This window comes from Puma concolor, chromosome D2, assembly GCF_028749965.1.
Source record: "Puma concolor isolate L17-30 chromosome D2, mPumCon1.1.hap2, whole genome shotgun sequence".
Taxonomy (NCBI): domain Eukaryota; kingdom Metazoa; phylum Chordata; class Mammalia; order Carnivora; family Felidae; genus Puma; species Puma concolor.
The window spans coordinates 30,909,701-30,934,407 of NC_141677.1; the positions used below are offsets into that span (position 1 = coordinate 30,909,701).

Here is a 24,707-nt window from a genome sequence, read left to right on the forward strand (position 1 = left end):
AGAATCAAGAAACAGATGAGGTATTCTCTTAAATTTTAAGAAATTGTATCAGTGATTTTGGTAAGATATTTTGGAAAATAAACATTCTAATATTATATTTTGAATTACTTGTACATTTAAATTATGCTACTCCTTCATGTCCTCTCCAATAGATTTTATTGTCAGATACAAATCTCTTGAGAGTTATAGTGGGAACAAATATGAAAGAAAAAACAGAATTCTCCATCCCTTCATTACCATTCCCAAGTTTTCTAGTTGAGGTCCCTGGAGAACATATAGTTACCCAAATTTGGTAGCACCTAATTTTTTTCCAGCTAAGCCACAGCTTGGCGAAGTTACTTATGACTTGGTTTAAGACACCAGACAGAGATTTGATTCAAGGAGTTTGGGGCTTAGAAAGGCAAGGGTTGTAGAATGTCCTAAATCACAGAAGGTCATTCTGAAAAACACTAATATGCTTGTTAGTCTCTGGCATAGGGAGAGTTGAACAGTCTAGTCCTTTTTCTTTACATACCTGCTGTAAGACCTCTGATAGAAAAATGAATGCCAAAAATAGAATCTAGAGGAGATAAAAACTTTACTTCATCTATATTTGGTCTTTAACCACAACATACTAACATCTGTTCCTATTATTTTCCCAATTTTACATGTGTGAAGTTGCCACATCCACTCCATGTTCCTATGCACCTCATGCTCTGTTGTAGGGCTACAAAGACCTTACAATGGTAGAATTGGGGTGGGTGTACGAGAATGGTAGAAAAGGATTTACATCTAGAGATGCACAGCGATTCTCATACTCTAGAGAGATGCATTTTTTCCACTATCTTTTGCTGACACTCTTTGTTCACAGTATGGAACCCATAAGGTGACTTTTAGATACACAGTCCTTTGCCTTCAGGCCAATCCACAACAGGGCAGAAGGCCTGTAGCAACCATTTGTGGTTTCAGCTATTCTGGACCAATAGTTTGGGGCAACTCCATGATGTCTATAGCAATATGTAATGTTGCTAAGACACAAGTCTGATGCCGAGGTAACAAGGCTGGTGTCTTAGAAATTGTCAAGTGGTCGTGAAGTGCTCCTGCACCTACAATCTCAGTTTGGGTTCTCATTCTCCACTCAAGGGTAGCTGAGGTGAAGAGATCATGAAGAGATAAAGAAATGGCTTTGAAAAAGAACGCTAACCAGCCAGCACCAGTGGCGGAAGAAAAGAAGTATGCTAAGGAATCAACCTTTTGTATTGCGAAAGGTTTCCAGTTTTGTATGAGGTTGTAATTTAGGGGCGGTTGATCTCCAATAAAATAAAACCCTTTTATTCACTGCAACTACGTCATCTGTCGAAGACATTTAGGCTTGTTTTTCTCTCTACGTTTCTCCCGAGTTTTCCTAGTTATTATTTCATGGGAGCATCTTCCCCCAAACGCTTTGCGAAACAAAGTTTTTATGATGGTGTGGCAAGAGAGCACTGATCTCAGATTCAGAAGCGTTCTCTCTAGTCCTGACTATGCCACGAGCTGGTTTTGTGTCTTCGGACATGTAAATCCCTTTCTCGGGGTTTAGTTTCCCCTCAGTCACTGGGGAGTGTGGAAAGAACCTAAAATGAACCAAAGACCTATTTCCTGACTAAAACTTAAGACTTGAGAAACGACTGTCCAGCCCTGACCCTCACTTCAAGCCCCCCTAGCCCACTCCAGACCCCACCAACCCCTTCCCAACAGCGCCGGACCGCCGGCTTCGCGCAAAGCCGTTAGACGTTAACGCCTCACCCCGAAATGGGCGGGCTGAGGCCTGCAGCTTCCGGCGGCGAATGGCGAGGAGGCGCGTGGCGCTCCCCACCGGCCCTGCTCGGGCCTGCCCACGCGCCATCCCGCAGCGGGCGGGCCCCTCTCCGCCGCAGTTCAGGGCCTTCTCAGCCCCAGCAGTGCTCCCTGGAAAGCCCCAAAGCGACTCCGCAGGGCCGACGAAGACTGTTCGGAGTGGGGGAGGGGGAGAGAAGGAGAGGAAAGAAAACCCGCATCATTTTATGCTAATCAGTTTGCTCATCCTTTATGGAGACTGGCCAGGGTTTTACCCTAGCAGCCAATCACTTTAGAACAAGGGTGGGTCAGTCGAGATCGCTCACACTCATTGGATGGAAGGTTGCAACGCAAAGGATGAGTTTAAACCGAGAGTATCCGGGATTATTTTTCCCCGCCGCGCGGTGCGTGTCCCGGAAGTGACGTAGGCCCTGGCCGGGCGGCCTCCCTGCCCCCGCTTCCTTTCACGCTGCCGCTGCCCGTAGGTGGTTGTGGCCACCGAGCCCAGAAGGAGGCGGCGGCGGCGAATGATGCCTGGGAAACTCCTCTGGGGGGACATTATGGAGCTGGAGGCACCCTTGGAGGAGACCGAGAGCCAAAGGAAGGAGAGGCAAAAGGTGCGCTGGATGGGCCGCGCCTCCTTTTGGGCTGCGCCGGCTTGGGCGGGGAGGGGAGCTGTCTCTGATCTGATGGCCTGTCAGAACCTGGCCGGAGCATCCCAGGGCCTCCCCTCGCGCAGCCGTCGTCCCTCCTGAATGGTCATTCCGGAACCATTCCCATCTCCACACCCCGAACCTGGAGAAGGGCTGCACTAGGCTTTGGCCGGGCCTCCAGTGCTCCCTCAGCCCTTCCCGTCGGCGACTACGAGATGGGCAGACTCAAGTTCCCATCGCCGTGGAATCTGTTCTTTCTTTCCTCTCCTTGCTTAAGCAGCGAGGCCTGTTACTTGGTTCTTGTTGGCCGCGTTAGAAGATGGTTAAGAAAATGGTTGCCTTGAATATGTGTTACTTCTCCGTCAGCCCGACCTGTGAGCGAGAATCTTGGGGAAAGCGATCTTAGGTTTACAAACCTCGAGAGCCAGTCTTTAGAGGCTTAAGGAAAAGTGTCACAGCCGACATTCCCAGGATTTGGCTGTGATGGAGATCGTGTGGGTTGTTTTACTAGTAGGCTTTACTGTTAGTATTTTCATTTATACCCCAAGTGTTTAATGAGCTTAATTTGTGCCACACTGTTTGCTGGGCACCACAGGATTTAAATAAGTCCCTGCCCTCAAGGACCCCGTAGAGGAGTTGTTGAGAATTCCCACCCTAAACCTCAAAAAAAAAAAAAAAAAAAAAAAAAGAGACCCAGAGAAAAGAAAACAGAGCTAAGGTGGGTGAGGAAGCTGTATTTGAAGGCTGACATTTGACAAAAAAAATGAAAATACTCTGTATAGCCCCAGAGAGCAGAACCTACCTTACCTTATCACCAAGGTAAACTTTGCCATTCCAGCCAAGCGGTTATTTTTTTTAGTCATGGTGAAATACATACGACATAAAATTTGCCATTTTAACTATCTTAGAGTGTACCGTTTTGTAGCATTAAGTACATTCACATTGTTCTGCAGCCATCACCACCATGCATCTCCAGAACTTTTTCATCCTCTAAACTGAAACTCTGTTCTCATTAAACACCAACTCCCCGTTGCCCACTCCCCTCAGTCCCTAACAATCTCCATTTTACTTTCTGTCTCTATGAATTTGACTTCTCTAGATCCCTTATGTAAGTGGAATCACCAAGCAGTTATTTCAATTTTGGCTCCTCCTGAAATACCTCTCCTTTTGCATTCAAATCCTGTCTCTCTGTCAAGGTTTAGTTTATATGTGTTTTCTAAACACTCCAGTGTACACATCCAGTAATCTCATTCCCCTCTGAAGTCTTGTTCCAGTGCTATCTTTATCATTCGATTGGTATCTATTCTGTGCTGCTTTGTAAAGTTAGCTCACTTTTCTTGTGTGTTCTTCTCAAATGTTTCCAAAGATTCTTGAGGTAAGTGGCCATATATTTGTCCATCCTTACATATTAGTACATTCTTGTAAATTGATGGCTTTCACATTGTACATTCTCCGGAAATACTTGTTGATTTTTCTTTAACTGTGAGGGATAACTAAAGATTTGGAAGCAGATCAGAGTACCAACTAACAAAAACAGAGCATTTGGGTAGTGATCTGGCATTGAGTTGAAGACAATTTTGGATTTGGATTTGTAGAACTATGAAGCTGGGCCGTATGTTCTCAAAACGGGAGTGCAGGGGAGGAAGGAATCATGGAAATGTTGAAACCATGAAAATGGTATGAAAGTGTACACAGAGAACTTAGACTTAAGGAGCATCTACAGAAGGAGGCGGGAGAGGAATCATTAGGGTAGAGGTAAGAGGATAAGGAGGGAATCTGGAGTGTCATGGAAGCCAAGGAAGTGAAGAGTGTCAAGCACTATGGATCTGATGTGGAACAGTGTATTTCATCACCTTGCGATATCTCTGGGCTTGGACTTAGAGGCCTCTCTTTACCTTGCTTCATTTCCCTCAAGTACATGGCCCCAAAGCATTTCTAACCCCAAGGCTGGCTCTGTAAATAACCTTGTTTTTCTTTGGAACTTATTGATTTGGGGACATGTGGGTTAGTTCAGTTAATGAAAGATCAAATGTATAACATGTAACTGTATAATTTATGTTAATGTAAAGCTCTACTGTTTACAAAGCATTTTCACATACGTTATTCCGTTTTCACAACATCTCCATTTTATGGATGAGAAAATTGTATGTGAAAGTACTTTGTAAAATTTATGTAAATCATGGTCAAAATTTTGGTGGCAGTAGTGTTTGTTATCACTAATAACTATTACCTAATTTATTTTGAACATTTGACCAGGTAATTCTGAAGTGCTAAATTGCCAAATAATTTTTGCTGTTTGCAAATATTAAAACACGGGTCACCAGTTTGGCATTTTAGAAGTAAAGTTGCAGAGTAGTCTTTTTTTTTTTTTTTTTTTAAAGTTGTATTAATTAACAAAAAAACTTTTTTAAAAGTTTCCAGGGTTACTAATATACTTGTCTTTCCATGGGAATATAATGATTGGAGCTTTACATGAATTATTTAGGTTTTTTTTTTGTTTTGTTTATTCGTTAACCTATTAATTATCAGAGTTCAGAGAGGAAGCATGATGTGAAAAGAGCATGGGCTTTCAAATCAGACAGAGCTTGATTTCTAGAACTTCCACTTGAAGGAAATCCTGCATGTGAGTCTTTGGCAAGTTATTTACCTCTAAGAACTTCCGTTTCCTCATCTGTACTATGGCAAAGGTAATACAGGTTCGCTATCCCTTATCCAAAATCCTTGGGGCTAGATTTGTTTTGGAATTCAGAATTTTGGGGGCTTTTAAAAGGGTAACACCCCAGTAGGGCTTGGGGCCCCCAACCTATGATCAAACACCTTAATATTAAATATGAATATGCATACTAAGTGGAATAAGTAAAGGTTAAAAATAGCCTCACATCAGTTTGAGTCAAGTTTTTCCATCAATGAGTTCAGGTTAGGTAAGGTTTTGTCTCCAAATAAGTTACCAAAAAACTTTCGGTTTTCAGAGCTTTATGGATATCGGAATTTCGGATAAGGGATTATGGACCTGTACTTCCCTTATAGGGTTGTTATGAAGATTTAAACAAGATAAGCCGAAAGCATTACACAGTGCTGGGTAGGTACTCAATAATATTAACTTTTTTTTTTTCTCTTGGAGATATTAGAAGTTTTTGTTTTTGGATTTGGATATGTTTTTTAATTTACAGATCTCGGGTTCTCATCTTTTTCTGAAAGGAGGTATTTTGATTTCCCTTAAATCATGTAATGGGATTAGAGAGGGGCTAGAGGCCAAGTCTTGAGAATGCAAGAGATGGGATGAGAAAGAAAGCAATAGGTGAGGCTTAGGCTCGGCATTAGCAACCAGTTGATTTTTACCAGGTAACTTTTCAAGGTGGTTGGGGGTCATTCTCTAACTTCTCTAGAGTCTTAGGAGACCTTGTGACCCTCTTGTCACTGCTTCTTTGTTTTTCCACAGAGTGATAGAAGGAAATCAAGGCACCATTATGACTCAGACGAGAAATCAGAAACAAGAGAAAATGGTGTGGCAGATAACTTGGATGCTCCCAAGCCCAAAAAAGCTAAAATGAAAGAGAAGCTAAATGGAGACACTGAAGAAGGATGTAATAATAGACTTTCAGATGAATTTTCTAAATCTCATAAGTCAAGAAGAAAAGATCTGTCAAATGGAGATATTGATGAATATGAAAAAAAATCAAAGCGAGTGTCATCCTTAGATAGTTCTACTCATAAATCAAGTGATAATAAACTAGAGGAGGTATGGATACTTTTTGTTTTGCATTTGCCTTTATCCTTGAAATACAGGTTAATTTGATTTTTTAGACTAATTAGAATTGATTCCATGATGTTTCCTGCTTAGTGTCCAGTACCCTTAATTGGACGGGGAATCTGTACAACTGAAACTGGAAACTTTTTTCCTTTGTCCCTTGTTTCTGTCATTGTATTTTGTTTTTCTTGGGGTGGAGGTTGGGGGAATGGTCAAATGTAAACCTTTCCTATGCATTTGGGTTCCTAAATAGTTTTTCCAAATTGCTTATTGATGGTGATCTGCTTGCATTTCTTATGGTTATTTCAGTCCCTACCAGTACTCATGAATTGACATCTGACTTCCTGAAACAAGGTACATAAAGCCTCTTGACTTTGTGTATTTTGCCTTCTGCTTTTTGTGCTTCTGTAACAATAGCAACTTTAAGTGATCTTTAGGTCATATTGTAACTCAAAAGCTGTTTGCATTTTTAAACAGAAATGAACCGTATAAAAATGAACTGAAGAAATCTGTTTTCCAGGGTATTAATTTTTGTGGAGTTTAGAAAACATGCTTAGTATAGAATTTGTATTCCTGAACCCATTGCTTTTGCCTTTATCTGTTAGAATAGATATTTTATTGCACAGAATTTGTCCAATTTGTTCTTGCAGTTTTCCTCTAGCAGAGTTCATAGGTTTACCTAGGTATTATAAACTGTCAGTTACTCAGGTCTTCAGACAGAAACAACTTTTGATAGTCTTAGTAAGTCTTGGTATTAATAATTCCTTATATTTAATTTTCAAAAAATACTTAGTTTTGGGAGAATGCAAGTGGGGTGGGGCAGAGAGAGTGGGACAGAGGATTGGAAGTGGGCTCCACACTGACAGGCTGACAGCAGCAAGCCTGTTGTGGGGCTTGAACTCACAATCGGTGAGATCATGACCTGAGCTGAAGTTGGACGTTCGACTGACAGAGCCACCTAGATGCCCCAATAATTCTTTATATTTTAAAATCTGATGGTTGCCAATAATTTAAATAGGTCTTAGCCTAGCTTATTGTGTAAACTTTGGGGAAACATACTGAATTTTTGCCTTAAAATATGGTGTTTCTTTTACTTGGGAATTTGATATTTGTCAGGAAGCACATATGTTGAGAGTTAATCTAAATAAGGCCCTCCAGGGAACCTGGAGTGGTTCAGTCGATTGTGCATCCAACTTTTGATTTCGGCTGATGTCATGATCTCAATGTTGTGAGATCAAGTCCCATTTTGGGCTCTGTGCTGAATGTGGAGTCTGCTTGGGATTCTCTCTCTCCCTCTCTCTTTGCTCCTGCCCCACTCACACATGCTGTCACTCTTTTCTCTCTTTCAAAATAAATAAATAAATAAACATTAAAATAAATAAACGGGGCCCTACAAGTTTGTATTGCCAGTGGCAAAATGTACAGAGTTGCTTTTGCTCTGTTGCGATTTTATCTGGTATAATGCTCTGTATTATAATAGGCTTAATTGTTTATTATTTTATTTAGATCATATTAGGGTTCAGGAATTCTATTTGTAGGCATGTGTCTTAAGGAGATAATCATGAGGTGTATAGGGTTGTATGAAACTCTTACTACAATGATGTTGATAATAGTGGAAAATTTATGCATTCTAAATGCATACTAAATGCCTGATAGTAGGCAATTGGTTTTAGAAAATATGCTACATTTATGCAATACATGACATCTATCCTGAAGGTCATAGAAGAATGTTAAAAAGGTGTTTAGTGTATCTTATTAAATGAAAAACACAGATTATAGAACAATATATACAGTATTATCTTACTTTAAAAAATTTATATGTGCATAGAGTGAGGATTAGAGGAGTGTCTGTTTCAAATGTGGTATCAGCTGACTGGATTATAGTTTTATTTCTGTTTATATGTGGTTTCTATAATGAAAATGTATTACTTTTGTAATAAAATTTTTTCTTTTAATTAAAAAAATGATAGCTTTGAGGTTGCTTAAATAGCTTACAATTTCAGTTTGATATTATGTCTTTTATCTGGTTCTCTGTTTGAAAATTGCTATTGTGTATGGTTTTGGAACAACTTTCTTTAAACACACCAATAATAAACTTAACAGGTAGATAATATTGTCTTTCTTCTATATACATATTGACCAGTACACAAAGTTTCCAATAGATGTTAAATGATAATATCATGCTAACCTATGTGTATGTTAAAGAAACTTTCAAGCTTGCAGGAACTTTGCTTTGTTTTGGTGACCTAAAACATGCTTTTTAGAGCCATAGAACAACTTTTTAACATTTATTTTTAGAAACAATTTATTTTTCTCATTGTGTAATATTTTTTTAGGATGGTTTATAGGCTTCTGTTAGTCCTTGTAATTAATACTGCCTGTATCTGTGAATATGGCTTAGATGATCAAATAGTGTTCTTGTAATGTTTCAGTCAAATGAAAATATATTTTAATTTATGTAGTAGCTGTATTTCCAAAGGGAGTTTTATGTGTGAGTGAATCATTTTTAAATGTACTATGGGAAAATGTATTAAGTAAACTTGGTATTTAAAGGGATGCTTTTGAAATTAAAAGAATTTTCCACTAATTGGTTGTGTAAGTTAATCTATACAATTTTTGCAAGTAGTAACTAACTTTGATTTGTTAGCTCATTTAGTAAAGCTAAAATTGGTAAATGAGTAAGAATCTAAATGCCTAGTTGAATATGAACTATTATTAGTTAGAACTTTGATTTCATTTTGACAGAGCCTAACACGTGAACAGAAAGAAGGAGCCTTCTCCAATTTCCCTATTTCTGAAGAAACTATAAAGCTTCTAAAAGGTACTATGAACTTTAATGGCTATACAACTGAAAATCTACAACTAGATTTTATAAAAATCTTTGCCTCTTCTTACCAAAAAGAGAATCTAGAAAGTGTAAGAGAAATAAGCCCTTCTTTAATTGCAGTTATTTCTACATCATCCTTTTTGATATTCTGACCGGTTTTTGACTTTAATTGTATGTATCTGTCAAGAGTTCAGACCAATTTTTAAAAAATTCCTCTTTGGGGTAGGAATAACTGTAAATGTCACTAGGTGGTATATTTTTAGGCTGACATAGAGGAATCTGGATTGTCATTTTCAAATAAATATATTTTTTCCTAACGCTAGTCTTAAATATATTTCAATGAAATCTCATTTTACAGGTCGAGGGGTAACATATCTCTTTCCTATTCAAGTTAAGACCTTTGGTCCTGTATATGAAGGAAAAGATTTAATTGCTCAAGCACGGACAGGAACAGGAAAGACATTTTCTTTTGCTATCCCCTTGATTGAAAGACTCCAAAGAAATCAAGAGACAATTAAAAAAAGCCGCTCACCAAAGGTAACCATTATAGGGAGTAAAAGGTTTAAACATTACTCTAATGGTTAGGGAAAGAAAGAGTATACTGATCTTAAGTTCAAGAACCCCCGAGATAGAAAAGTTAGTTCTGTGGCATAAAGTAAAAATTTAGGTCCTAAAGCAAAAATTAGTGGATTTTTTAATATAAATCTCAAGCCGAATGAAGTAGTTATTACATATGAGTGTAATGTGTATGGATCCATAGATGTCTTTGATAAAGATGTTTGTAAACATAGATGTTATAAAGCCAGCATGTCTAATTTTAGGTGTATTTATAGGGAATATATTTAGTGACCTTGTCTTCTTTTTTTTCAGTCTTGACCTTTGCTTTTAAACAATGAATTTGCTAAAGAGGTATTCATTTATTTGGTCATTCAGTTAATAATCAATATCATTTATTTCACTGGTTGATTTTTTTAAAGAAGAGATTATAGAAATGATATTGCTAGTCCATATGTTATTGGGGTATTAGAGATCTGTCTTAATGTATAAGTAGGAGAGAGCAGAGAGGACCTAATGAAATTTTAGCCTGAAATTTGATGTTTTTAGAACCTGTGTTCACTTTAAGGTTAATAAAATAAAAAAGAAAAAATCAGCATCATGATTTGAACAGATAATGTGACTAAAAGTAATTTGTTCTTTGGGATTCCTAGATGGTATTGCAATATGAAAGTAAATTCACATGTATGAGTATAATTAAGTCATAATGGTCTTGGATCAGGGTGGCCAATAGGAAAAACCTTTTTTAGAGAGTTTTGTTTCTTTGGTGAAATTAGGAAAGACTGCAAGTAGTAGAAATAGGACCCTGCCTTAAAAAGCTTTTATGCTGGAAGGGCGTTATTGGAGATTCCAGCTCCACCACTTCTAGCTGTTTGATCTTGGACAAGACTCGACTTCTCTAAGACTCAGTTCCTCATCTGTAAAATTATGAAAATAATGCCACCTCACAGGGTTTTTGTGAGGCTCAAATTCTGTAATTTGGCCAAAGCACTAGTGGTTGGCTCGTAAACGTTTGTGTATTCATTTCACAAATACTTTTTGGGTATCTGTTCTGTGCCAGGCATGGTCTCAAGTGTAAGGAATTCAGTAACTTAAATTGACATAAATCCTTGCCTTCATGGCAGCTTATATTTTAGTGGGTGAGACAGACAATAAATAAAAAGGTAAAATATGAATATTTAATATGACATAAGTGCTCGGGAGAGACAGTTAAGGAGGGGTGGAGGATATGAAAAGAGTTAAGAATCTCCTTGAGAAAGTGAGTTTTGAAAAAAAAAACCCTGAAGGAAGTGGGGAGGATATTATCAATATAAGCTCTTCTTGTTGGCATTGGTGCTGTGTCTTTAAATACTACGACTTTAATGTTTAGATTTCTAGTTTTAAATGCGCCTTAAAAAAAAAAATCTTCTCATTTTGAATTTAGTTGTCTTTAGAAAAGTATCTTTTTATTTTTTAAATCTCTTGCTTAGGTACTTGTTTTGGCTCCTACAAGGGAACTGGCAAACCAAGTAGCCAAAGACTTCAAAGATATCACTAGGAAACTCAGTGTGGCGTGTTTTTATGGTGGAACATCCTATCAAAGCCAAAGTGAGTAAATATGTAAGAGGGTAGTGCAAAGATCTACTTGCTACTTAAATCTAAGGAAATAATGTGAAAACGTATATTTGATTTTTATATGTTACGGTATTTCTCTCCTCTAACAGTTAATCATATTCGAAATGGTATTGACATCTTGGTTGGGACTCCTGGTCGTATCAAAGACCATCTGCAGAGTGGCCGATTAGATCTTTCTAAACTGCGCCATGTTGTACTTGATGAAGTGGATCAAATGTTAGATTTAGGATTTGCTGAACAAGTTGAAGATATCATCCATGAATCCTACAAAACTGGTATATCCTAATTCCAAATAAACACATTAGCAATTATTCTTTATCTAAAAGTTATGAATTTTTTATTTCATAATTATTATTACACTGTCCCCAGCCTTCAAACAAAACTAAAGTTATTTGGAATGTGTTCTCTTCCTAAACAAGAGAGTATGGTGACGTACTTTAACATATTTGTTAGCTTCCTACAGTTTCTTTCATGTATTATTTTTTATAGTCCATAGTTAGATTTACTAACTCATTTTTACTGATTTCTTTGGTCATTGTCCCTTCTTAAATTCTCACCTTTTTTTCTGGGTTCAGTTTTCTTCATTTTTTCCCCCAATTTTGAAAGTTGAAAGTTTTAATTGCAGTGAAATTCGTATGTTCAAATTTTACCCCAAGTTTTGAATTTTTAATTATTTCTTTGAAGTTTGGGGGTGGGGTTCAAGAGCTGACTACATCATGGATATTAAGAAAGCATTTGAATTCTTTTTGTTTATTTAAGATTCTGAAGACAATCCTCAGACTTTACTTTTTTCTGCAACTTGCCCACAATGGGTATACAAAGTTGCAAAAAAATACATGAAATCCAGATATGAACAGGTTGACCTTGTTGGAAAAATGACTCAAAAGGCTGCAACTACTGTGGAAGTAAGTAGCTTTCTAGCATGAGAGATTGTAGCTTTTAGTTGGTATTTGAAATTTGCTGAAGCTAAACTTTAAGTTTTAGGTACCAGTTCAGGCTAAATCTCTTTTTTCACCTTTAGTCAGTAAGATACCATGTATTTCTATGGTCTGAGATTAAGGAACAGAATAGAATAAGTAGAAGAAAATATGTAAATAAGCAGGTCCTAACAGGAGATACTCTACAAGCAGCCATAGAGAAGGACTTGAAGTATGTAGAAAGTGACAAAGGAGACAGTTTATATCAATATGAAGAGAATAGTGCTGATAATAGTTGGAGCTTCATCTCATACCCTATACCAAAAAAGGTCTCAAAAGAATTTTAAGAAGTAAGTGAACCATAAAATTTAAAGCAGGTGTAGATGAACAGTTTTTTGATTTCATGGAAGGGAAAGCTTTTCTAAACATAAAGTCAGAAGGAAAATGTTGATAATTTTCACTCCATAAAAATTTAAACCAGTAGTATATATATTTTTTAAAAGAATGAAAGGGGTGCCTGACTGGCTCAGTTGGTAGTGCATGTGACTTTTGATCTCAGGGTTTTGAGTTCCAGCCCTGCATTGGACTTAGAGCTGACTTGCAAAAACAAACAAACAAACAAACAAACAAACAAAAGACACAAAAAAGAAAGGATTAAAGATGGCATTTGCATTATTTATGGTAGGTACCATGTATGTCACTTTCCATTTAATAGATGTACATATATATGTATGTATATATATGCAAATAAAAATAGGCTAAACAATGGTATAATGTATAAGTACAATGGAATGGTTAAAGGCTTTTTTTTTTCTTTTAATGTTTATTTATTTTATTTTTGAGAGAGAGAGAGAGAGAGCAAGAGCAGGGGAGGGGCAGAGAGAGAGGGAGACTGAGAATCCCATGCAGGCTCTGTGCTGTCAGCGCAGAACCTGCTGTGGGGCCCGAATCCATGAACTGTGCGACCATGACCTGAGCTGAATCCAAGAGTATGGCGCTTAACCCGCTGAGCCACCCAGGGGCCCTCATCACCAGGCTTTAATGATGATCTTTTCTATACCCCCATACATTCTTCATTCCTACATTGGAAGCAATCTTGTCATCATTTCATCTTCATGTAATTGTTTATATTTTGAAAAGAATAAGTGTTCTTTAAAAAACAAAACAAGGGGCGCCTGGGTGGCGCAGTCGGTTAAGCGTCCGACTTCAGCCAGGTCACGATCTCGCGGTCCGTGAGTTCGAGCCCCGTGTCAGGCTCTGGGCTGATGGCTCGGAGCCTGGAGCCTGTTTCCGATTCTGTGTCTCCCTCTCTCTCTGCCCCTCCCCCGTTCATGCTCTGTCTCTGTCTGTCCCATAAATAAATAAAAACGTTGAAAAAAAAATTTAAAAAAAAAAATAAATAAATAAAAAACAAAACAAAAATTACAAAGTTATCACATTAGAAAAAAACCCAGTAATTTAATATTATTGAATATCTAGTGCCCTTGTTACCTTAGTTGTCTTTTTTTTTATATACTTTCAGTTTGGATCCAAATAAGATCTTTGAATTGCCACTGGTTTATATTTCTCTTAAATCTTATAATCTACATGTTCCTGTGTCACTTTATTTTTACAATTTTTTTTTGTTAAAAGGACATGATCATTTTTCAAATGATACATTTCCCACAGTCTTTATTTTGGTAATTGGCAACTCTGTGGTGTTATTTAACATGTTATTCTGCTTTCATTTTCCTGTGAATTGATGTTTGGATTGTGAGGCTTGGTCAGATTTAGGTTCTTGTTTTGTTTTTTTTTTTAAACCATGGTGAAGAAGAAGCAGGAGTGTCATAGGTGCTACAAAAGATTCTTCATTTTCTTTGTTCTTTTCTCTACTTTCCAGGTGCTGTGTAATTAATTTGTATTATATTTTATTATTATTTTTTTAAAGTTTATTTTGAGAGATAGTGTGTGCGCATGTGTGCGCACACCTGTGGGATCAGGGAAGGGGCAGAGAGAGAGGGTGAGAGAGAGAATCCCAAGCAGGCTCTGCCCTATCAGCATGGAACCTGACTTGGGGCTCGAACCATAAATCACATGACCTGAGCTGACATTAATTGTTGGCCACTTAACAGACTGAGAGCCACCCAGATGCCCTATTTTTATTATTATTATTATTTTAAATGTTTATTTTGAGAGAGAGAGAGAGAGCATGCACATACCTGCACAAGTGGGAGAATCTCAAACTGAGCGTGGAGCCTGACCTGGGGCTTGATTTTATGTCTGTGAGATACGAGATCACGACCTGAGCCGATATCAAGTCTCATGTTTTTTTGTTTTTCTTGTTTTCATTTTAAATGTTTATTTTTGAGAGAGAGACAGAGACAGAGTGCAAGTGGGGATGGGCAGAGAGAGAGGGAGACACAGAATCTGAAGCAGGCTTCAGGCTCTGAGCTGTCAGCACAGAGCCCGAGGCGGGGCTTGAACTCATGCCGCAAGATCATGACCTGAGCTGCAGTTGGACGCTCAACCAATTGAGCCACCCAAGTGCTCCAAGAGTCAGATGTTTAACCTACTAAGCCATCCAGGTGCCCCTGTATTACATTTTAAAAACAATTTTATTGAGATACAATACATGTTAAAGTGCACAGATTTAGAATATACAATAGCAATTGAAATATAATACATGTTAAAATGCACAGATTTAGAATACACAATTTTATCCTGAGCTTTTTTTTTTTTTTTTTTTTAATTTTTTTTTTCAACGTTTTTTATTTATCTTTGGGACAGAGAGAGACAGAGCATGAACGGGGGAGGGGCAGAGAGAGAGGGAGACACAGAATCGGAAACAGGCTCCAGGCTCCGAGCCGTCAGCCCAGAGCCTGACGCGGGGCTCGAACTCACGGACCGCGAGATCGTGACCTGGCTGAAGTCGGACACTTAACCGACTGCGCCACCCAGGCGCCCCCCGAGCGTTTTTAAAAGAGTTTTATTTTTTTTTTTAATATTTTTTAAGTTTATTTATTTATTTATTTTGAGAGAAAGAAAGCCTGTGAGAGTGGGGGAGGCAGAGAGCAATTGAGAGAGAGAGAGAATGAATCTCAAGCAGACTCCATACTCCGTGTGGAGCCTGATTAAAGATTTTATTTTCTTTAAAAAAATTTTTTTTAATGTTTATTTTTTTGGGAGAGCGCGAGCAGGGGAAGGGCAGAGAGAGAAGGAAACCCAGAATCTGAAGCAGGCTCCAGGCTCAGAGCTGTCAGCACAGAGCCTGACGTGGGGCTCAAACTCAACAGACCGCGAGATCATGACCTGAGCCGAAGCTGGATGCTTAACTGACTGAGCCACCCATGCGCCCCTACAGATTTTATTTTTTAAGTTATCTCTATACCCAGGATGGGGCTTGAACTCACAACCTGGAGTTTAAGTGTCGCATGCTCTACTAACTGAGCCAGCCAGGTACCCCTCCCAACATTTTGTCATGAAAATTTTCAAACACTGAAAAGTCAAAACAATTTTACAGTGAGCACCCATATGCTCATATTATAAATTTGTTTTTATTTATTTATTTATTTATTTATTTATTTATTTATTTATTTATTTATTTATATTTGAGAGAGTGTGCAAGAGGGGCAGAGGGAGAGAGAGAATCTTAAGCATGCTCCAAAGCTCAGTGCAGAGTCTGATGCAGGGCTTAATCCCACTACCCTGGGATCATGACCTGAGCCAAAATCAAGAGTCAGATGTTTCAGTAGGCACCCCTACAAAGTTTCTGAGGCAAAATTCACAAAATTAACTGTATAACATGTATATATTCATGATGTTGTGCAACCATAGCTTTTGTCTACTTCCAAAACACATCATCACCCCAAAAGGAAACCCAATAATCATTAAGCAGTTGCTCCCCATCATCCCCTTTGCATAGCCTCTGGCATCACCAATCTGCTTTCTGTCCCTATGGACTTACGTATTCTTGATGCTTCATATAAATGTAGTCATACAGTACATGACCTTTTTGTGTTGGGCTTCTTTCAGTTAGCATATTTTTGGGTTTCATGTAATATTTGCAATTTTTAAAGATGAGATTTACATATTAAAAAGCCAGAATTTCAAGTATATTTGTTTAGTTTTGACAAATTCATAAATGTATATAACCTAACCTCCTAACCACATGTAGAAATATTACCATCATCCCAGAAATTTCCCTCATGGCCCTGCTCAGTGAAGTCCCCCATCCAGGGACAGCCACTGTTCTGATTTTTTCTACATAGATTAGTTATGCCTATTCTAGAACTTGATATAAATGGAATCCTACTATGTGTGTTCTCTTTCTGTAAAACTTCATTTACCTAATGTGTTTTGAGATTAATCCATATTGTTGCATGTATCAGTAGTTGATTCTTTTCTCTTTTAGTTTTTAGTTCCTTTTAAGTACTGAGTAGTATTACATTGTATAAATATACTAGTTTATATATCCCTTCACCTATTGATGGCCGTTTGTATATTGTTTTCAAATGGGGTTCAGAAGAATTGTCGTTTTATTGTCTCCCAGAAAGGCCAATTCTTGAACAGATTAGGAAAAAAATATACAAGGGAAGTCATTTTCACTAATTTTAATGAAACAGATAATTGGTATTTTCTTTTCTCAAAGCATTTGGCCATCCAGTGCCATTGGTCTCAGAGGCCAGCAGTTATTGGAGATGTCCTTCAAGTCTACAGTGGGTCTGAAGGGAGGGCTATTATTTTCTGTGAGACCAAAAAGAATGTAACTGAAATGGCCATGAATCCACACATAAAACAGGTAAGTCTTTTCTGATGCTTCTCTAATTGAGATTATAGGGATGACTCACTGAAGAAAAATATTGTCCTTTGTGGACCAGGTTTGACAGTATTTTTAGAATCGAATCTAATTCAGAAGGAAGTTATAGCCAACCTTTCATGATCTTTTAAGTGAGGATAGAATTCTACCCATTTTCATGAGAAGGTTTTTCAAGACTTTGCATAAATTGATCTTGAAAATATAAAGGTTGAAACAAAATGAATTCCTGTGGGTAAGAGTGGGTAATAGTTGAAAGCTGTGTTATAAAATGAATTACAAATGTTTATTGAATGAATGGATCAACTGCAACAATTAACCTTATTTCATCCAAATGCCCACTCACTTCCTGCTCCTGAATTATTTTTATGCAAACCCTAGATAACATATTATTACATATTATAAATTTTTGGGTATGTGTCTCTAAAAGAAAAGAATTTTTTTAAACCTATAATAATGTTACCACGTCTAAAAAATTAATAGTAATTAATATTTTCAAATGTCAATTTGTGTTCAAATTGTGAATTGCCTCATGATTGCTTTTTTCTTTTATAGTTTTTGTTTAAAAACATTTTTTTAAATGTTTGTTTAGTTTTGAGAGAGAGAGAGAGAGTACATGAGCAGGTGAGAGCCAGAGAGAGAGGGAGACACAGAATCTGAAGCAGGCTCCAGACTCTGAGCTGTCCCCACAGAGCGCCACGTGGGGCTCAAACTCATAAACTGTGAGATCATGACCTGAGCTGAAGTTGGATGCTCAACCGACTGAGCCACCTAGGGGCCCCTATAGTTTTTGTTTTTATAGTTTTCTTTTGTAGATTCAAATAAGATTCGTAAATTGTGTGATTTTATTATATCTCTTTCTTTTTTTACTTTTTTTAATGTTTATTTTTGAGAGAGAGAGCATGAGTGGGGAGGGGCAGAGAGTGAGGGGGGACAGAGGATCTGAAGCTGGCTCTGTGCTGACAGCAGAGAGCCTGATGTGGGGTTTGAACTCAGGAACCGTGAGATCATGACCTGAGCTGAAGTTAGTCACTTATCCAGCTGAGCCACCCAGGAACGCCTCAATATATCTCTTTAATGTATGGATTCCTTTCTCAACTTTTTTCTTGTAGCTTTTTTTTCGTGTATTTTTTTATTTTTTGAGAGCACAAGAGAGGCAGAGGGAGAGAGAAAATCTTAAGAATATGGGGCTCAGTCTCACGAGTGTGAGATCATGACTTGAGCCAAGATTCAGAGTTGGATGCTTAACCAACTAAGCCACTCAGGTGCATCATCTTTTTTGTTATTTAAGAAACCCAAGTTTCCATCATCTAGAGTATTGTTTCCCTGTGAAGTCATTTAACATGTTCTTCTGTCTTCTTCTGTATTTCCTGGAAATTCAGGTTTGTTTGTTTATTTAGGGCAAAACTATGTTATAAGAGTGTATAATGCATAGTTCTTTCTCTTTAAAAACTCTTAAAAAAGTTTTTAAACTTAAAAAAACTCATAAAAAACTCCTTAGTTTTTATGTCAGTGTCTCTCCAGTCAATTTTGTTGTCTGAGAGTTGCATAGTAGATTCTTGAAGAAGGGCTTATGGAAATAATATTACCTGTTGATAATAGATTGTTTGTGATTTGTAATGATACCTGAAAATCATTTGGCTGGATATTAAAATACTTGGTTCATATTTCCTTTCCTTCAGTATCTTAAATATGTTTTGCCATTGTTTTTGGAGTAAAGCATATCCCACTTTCTGAGCTCTGGCTGTCTTTCCCTAACTTTTTTTTAAAGTTATTTATTTTGAGAGGGTGGGGGGAGGAGGGGCAGAGAATGAGAAAGAGAGAATCCCAAGCAGGCTCTGTACTGTCTGTGTAGAGCCTGACACAGGGCTCAAACCCACAAACTGTGAGATCATGACCTGAGCCCTGAAATCAAGAGTTGGACGCTTCAACTGAACCACTCAGGCGCCCCTTCCCTCATTTTTATGCGGATCTTCTATTCCTTTGCTTCTGTAATCCCTGCTATCCTCAGTTTGGATCCTAGGTCCAACACTTTCTCCTCAGTGTGGAGCTCTTCCTGGCAAGGAAACATTGGCTTATTAGTTTTGAAAGTTCACATAGGGTCCAGGCTGCTCCAGCCTCTTCCAGATCTTACCTCTGGATTCTTAGAATCCTCTGGAATCACCATTGAGTGTACAAAAACTCTGCCACGTTCAGCTGCTGTTCTCAAATTGGTCCGTTAGGCTTTTCAGGGAGTATCTGTTCTTAGGACCAGCAAATCTCCCCACCTCATACATACACACACATCTGTCCCTACCTGCTCATGTTTTGGAAATCATGAAAATACTTTCACTTAGTTTTGTCATAGATGTCTGTGGATTTTTAATTTTGTTATACAGTTGCTCTATTTGTTTTTATGGGAGAACGAGAGATTCAAAGACTATTCTGTCAACATCTTCCTCAGTATCATTTTAACTAATTGTGTAGTTTTAGCTTTGTATACGGTATACACAGATGCCAAATGGTGAAAGTGATTGAGGGTGGTTGATTCACCTTTCCTGGTACTGCCTTAGAACACCTAGCAGCAGCAGTGTTGCAGCCGCTTTTGTTCTGTCTCCTAGAGAGGAACTGCCTTGCTGCAGAAGCTGGGTAAGAATTCCCCTGCTTACTGGACGATAATCAGCTTCTGTGGCTGAGAGCAATGCAGTTTCTGCTCTGCTGGTTTACTGTTTAGGTCAAAAATAGTAGCATATCATTATAGGTGATACAGGTTTTAGGGACTGTTGAGGGAACTTCAGTGGTTATTGTCTTTGTTTTTAACTATTTTTTTCCTTAAGGTCAGATTTTACCAAGAAAAATGCTTTGTTAATTCTAAACAAACCTACACACACACACGCGTGCGCGCATATGCGCACACACACGCAAACTTTTGGAAAATAATTTACTCAGATGTTAGAGACCTGGAAACCATCACTGTGTTTTGTTTTGTTTTGTTTTTTTAATTATTTTATCACTACACCAACATGGGGCTCCAACTCAAAACCTCAAGATCAAGAGTCGTATGCTCACCAACTGAACCAGCCAGGTACCCCCATCATTGGCATTATTAATGTATTATGTCCCTTCTTAGGACTAATTATCAAGAAAAAAATCAATGTTGTATCAAATTTTTTTAAAGGGAATTTGAGGGGTGCCTGGGTGGCTCAGTTGGTTGAGCATCTGACTTTGGCTCGGGTCAGGATCTCACAGTTTGTGAGTTCGAGCCCTGCATCAGGGCTCTGTGCTGACAGCTCAGAGCATGGAGCCTGTTTTGGATTCTGCGTCTCCCTCTCTCTGCCCCTTCCCTGCTCATGCTCTGTCTCTCTCTGTCTCTCAAAATTGAATAAACGTTAAAAAAATTTTTTTTTGAAAAAAAGGGAATTTGAAAATTTCACTATGAAAAACTGTCCCAACTGTTTAACATATGTTTGCTTTTGACTTCTTTTTAAAGTGTTTATTTATTCTTGGGAGAGAGAGAGCGTCTGGGGAATGTCAGAGAGGGAGGAATGTCAGAGAGGAATCCGAAGCAGGCTCCAGGCTCTGAGCTGTCAGCACAAAGCCCAACATGGGACTCGAACTTGTGAACTGCGAGATCATGACCTGAGCCAAAGTCGGATGCTTAACTGACTGAGCCACCCAGGCGCCCCAGCCACAAAGTATTTTTAGATTCTATCTTCCATGGCTGAAAATGGTCCATTTCTTTCTTACTACTGTTGCAGAAAATTAAAATCTGGGGGTCAAGAATAATGCTTCTTTCCTTTATACCTCATTTCTCCTTTCTTCACCAGGTCCCCCAGTTTCATCTGACAGTAGTTCTTGAATTCATTTATGGCTTAGCCCCCTACTTACCTTTCCAACTTCATCTTATTATACTTTCCTGTAATTTCTGTACAGTCTTCCATATCTGCCATGTTTCCTCACACCACAGGGCTCTTGAATTTGTAATCTTCCTTGCCTAGCAACTCCTACTTATCTTTCAGATAAAAGTCTAGAGCACCACTCTCAGGGAATTCTTCCTTGCTCCAAACTAGGTCAGATTGTCTTCTTTTTTTTAACAGATAAACGGTTTTTATATTCCTCCTCCCCCGCCTCCTCTGCCTCTGCCGCCTCCTCCTCCTCCTCCTCCTCCTCCTCCTCCTCCTCTTCCTCATCTTCTTCCACCTTTTCCCGGCAACTTTTGCAGGACCCTTTGTGCCATCAAACTTTCCTTGGGACTTATAGTCAGCGACATCCTTCTTCTCTACTTCTCCTTCAGTTTTGCTGCCTTATTGTTGTAAGGCTGCTTTTCACTGTCACTTAAGTTATTCCCCATTTCACCCAGCTTCTTCGCCGTGTCTCCAATGGAGATACCAGGGTTTGTAGATTTGATCTTGGGGCAGAATTCTGAACAGAACAGGAAGAATCCAGACGGCCTTTGGGGGCATTAGGGTCCTTCTTCTTGCCTCCCTTAGCTGGTCCATAATTCTTCATTTTCCAATAATAGTGCATTTCATCTGCCTTTGCCATTTCATCAACTTTAGACTTTTCTTTCCCAGATGTTATCTTCCACCTCTCAGAGCACTTCTTGGAAAATTCTGCAAAATTGACAGGGACCTCTGGATTTTTCTTCTTAGGTTCCTCTCTGCATGTCTGCACAAAGAAGGCATAAGCAGACATCTTGCTCTTTGGTTTCTTGTGATCACCTTTAGCCATCCTGACTTTACAACATTTATCTTGCTGATTGACAAGCTCCCCATCAAACAGTGGCCATGTGAGGGCAGAGACCTCTGTTCTCTTCTCTGCTGTTTCCCCAGTATAGGATTGCCCTCTTATAAATGCTCTTTGCCTCTTATACCCGTGCATCGATTACGGTTGTTGGCTAAATTTGTGTGTCTCATAATTTGATTAACTTCCATCTCCCCTACCAGAGTATAAAGACCATGAGGACAGAGGCAGTCTTATTTTTGTTTGCAATTTTATCCCTGGTGTCTGACATTTCGTAGGTTATAAAGTATTAGTTGAATGCATAGAGGGTGATTGGCACTGCCTTGGTGAGGCCACTGATATGTCTTTTGAATTCTACAACAGCCTGCTACCTAGGTCTCTAGCTTTTGTCTTTCTGTTTTGCCATTTTCTAATACATTCTATACATTATAATCAGAGTGTTCCTTCTATAATGCAAATGTGTTCATGATAATCTGAATATGTTCATGATAATCCTGTTTACAATCATTCAGTTGTTTCATATTGTTCTCAGGATATAATTCATATTCCTTTCCAGCCTCATCTCTCATCACTTTTCCCTTTACACACTATGCTTTATCAATACTCAAATATTGTAGATCCTCAAGACACCCTGTTCATGTATGAAGTTTGTTTGCCCAAAACTCCCTAGCCTCCTGCTCTCCTTCTACCTGACTACTGGTTCCTTATTATCTGTCAGGCCTCAGCTTCAGTGCTGCCTTACCCTTAAACAAAATTAAGTTAGGCTTCCCTTGTAAGTATTCCTATAGCAGCCTGCACCCGGTCATAGTATATATCATCATACTGTATTGAAAATGCCTGTCAGCTTGTCTATCCCAGGGCTGTTGCTTCGTGATTGTTCCAGAATCTGGTGCACACCAAGTATGTGAATTCATTCATGAATGCTTAAGACTTGGTTACTAAGGTTTAGATGTGGACTGTTACGAACTTTTTAATTTTAATAGTGTCTAGAATTCTAGGAAATATGTTTATAATAGTAGGAAAATTATTTTCAGTACAAATGAAAGGTAATATATAAATCACATAAAGAAGGCTCAACTTCACTAAATACTATAGAAATGTAAATTAAAACATTGGGAAATCATTTTTGCCTAAATGATTAGATTTACAAAGATGGTAATGATTCACAACACACAGGGTAGTCAGGTTATGATGAAGTAAAGACTCATAAAGGTTGAAGAGTAAATGGGCACAACCTCTTTTTATAATACATTTTTACCATAGCTATTAAAGTGTTAAATGTATAATTTTAAATATTATTTATTTATTTTTAGTGGGGTGATGGGGAGAGGGGTAGAGGGAAAGAGGGAGAGATTCTTAAGCAGCCTCCATGCTCAGCATGGAACCTGATGCTTAGTCCCATGACCCTGGGATCATGACCTGAGCTGAAATTGAGTCAGACATGCAACCGACTGAGCCACTCAGGTGCACCAAATGTTTATAATTTTTGACCCCAAAATTCAACTTATAGATATGTTTCCTACTGAAATACACATATACTGAGTGGTCCAGAGGTATAAGTACAAAATACTTATAGTAGAGTATAGTACTTGTAGTATTATGAAAGATGAAAACTTGGATATGACCCAGGCATCAGTAGGATATTGCTAAAATATATGACATTGCATCCATATGAAGAAATCATCCAGTTTTTAAAGATTAAGTAGAGTTATATCTATAGATGTAGAAAAATGGCTAAGGTAGTAAATTTATAAAGCATTTCATTGTTTTGAAACAATACATATATGTATATAGTATGATCCCATTTTTATAAGTAAATATATAATATAGTATATGCCGTTATGTGTGGGTTGTGTGTCTTGTATGTTTTTTTAAAACAATATCTGGAGGAATATTCACCAAATGGTTAGTCAATTATTATGAGGCTGATATTAAGGGAAGCTTTTACATTTTATATTAAATATTTAGTTTCTGTAATATTTGGTCTTTTTGAACAATAAGCATGCATCATGTAATTACCAGAAAATAAGATTGGGGCACCTGGCTGGCTCAGTCAGTGGAGCATCTGATTCTTGATCTTGGGGTTGTGAGTTCAAGCCCTACATTGGGTGTAGAGATTATTTAAAAAAAAAAAATTTTTTTAAGTAACAAAAAAAGAGTACAGACTGTATGGTGTTATGGTGCTATCAATTGCAAGTGTGAGTTGTACACTTACTTTTTCTCTTTTGTCAAATAGAATGCCCAGTGTTTACATGGGGACATAGCACAGTCACAAAGAGAAATTACCCTGAAAGGCTTCAGAGAAGGTAGTTTTAAAGTTTTGGTGGCAACCAATGTGGCTGCCCGTGGTTTGGACATACCTGAGGTGGACCTGGTGATTCAAAGTTCTCCTCCCCAGGTAAGAAATGAGATTTTATTTAGGGAATAGAAGAACAACTGTATAAATTGCCATTTTGCTTATTTACAAGATGTTGCCTGGGATATGCAAAATATGTTATCTGTTCTTCCTCTTAGCCATTTTTTTTATTAATGCAGTGTTAAATTAGTCAGAATCTGATGCCTTAGCAAATGATTAACTTTCCTTTTTGGGTTTAAAGCGTGGAATCATGCAAAGGAATTATAAAAAGTTGTCATATGAAGAGCCCTGGGATTAGGTGGATTAAAAAAAATCCTATTTCTTTTATCCAAAAATTCAGCATAAAAGTTCTTTGGAATGTTGACAGAGCAACAAGATTGAAATAATATATTTATTGGTGGTAGTAGTTTTGTTATTATTAGCATTATTTTTTGAATGTTGGAATGACTGTTTACTTGCCAGATTTTTTTAAGACGTATTAAAAAATGCCTCTTTTATTTTTAGGATGTTGAGTCCTATATTCATCGTTCTGGACGCACAGGTAGAGCTGGCCGGACAGGGATTTGCATATGTTTTTATCAACCAAGAGAAAGAGGTCAACTACGATATGTGGAACAAAAAGCAGTAAGTAGAGTTAAATTATTTCAGGCTTATTATCTAAACGGTGCCTTAGAGCTCTTTTTATATTTGTTCTCACAAATAGATCCTTATAACTATTTTCTCAGTTTA

General features: G+C 38.0%; 2 protein-coding genes and 1 pseudogene across 5 annotated transcripts in view; 2 read left to right on the plus strand and 1 right to left on the minus strand.

Moving 5' to 3' along the window:
• Positions 1-1,323, plus strand: part of STOX1 (storkhead box 1) — a 57,792-nt gene extending 56,469 nt beyond the window's left edge. The window contains exon 4 of the mRNA XM_086679871.1: positions 1,123-1,323. Within this exon, the coding sequence (XP_086535997.1) occupies positions 1,123-1,147 (25 nt within the window). The 3' untranslated portion in view covers positions 1,148-1,323. The remainder of the gene's footprint in view (positions 1-1,122) is intronic.
• An 893-nt stretch (positions 1,324-2,216) lies between these two features.
• Positions 2,217-24,707, plus strand: part of DDX50 (DExD-box helicase 50) — a 32,143-nt gene continuing 9,652 nt past the window's right edge. Inside the window, exons 1-12 of one of the 4 annotated variants that reach the window (XM_086679874.1) lie at positions 2,287-2,411; positions 4,977-5,134; positions 5,417-5,526; positions 5,887-6,186; positions 8,941-9,016; positions 9,381-9,559; positions 11,047-11,164; positions 11,281-11,466; positions 11,951-12,096; positions 16,736-16,885; positions 23,859-24,020; positions 24,483-24,602. In XM_086679874.1, coding sequence (XP_086536000.1) covers positions 5,995-6,186; positions 8,941-9,016; positions 9,381-9,559; positions 11,047-11,164; positions 11,281-11,466; positions 11,951-12,096; positions 16,736-16,885; positions 23,859-24,020; positions 24,483-24,602 — 1,329 coding nt within the window. In that variant the 5' untranslated portion in view covers positions 2,287-2,411; positions 4,977-5,134; positions 5,417-5,526; positions 5,887-5,994. Of the gene's footprint in view, positions 2,412-4,976; positions 5,135-5,416; positions 5,527-5,886; positions 6,187-8,940; positions 9,017-9,380; positions 9,560-11,046; positions 11,165-11,280; positions 11,467-11,950; positions 12,097-16,735; positions 16,886-23,858; positions 24,021-24,482; positions 24,603-24,707 lie in introns of all 4 variants that reach the window. The other 3 variants (XM_086679873.1, XM_086679875.1, XM_025917980.2) reach the window with 3 other exon arrangements.
• On the minus strand, positions 20,936-21,634 carry LOC112854704 (high mobility group protein B3 pseudogene; annotated as a pseudogene).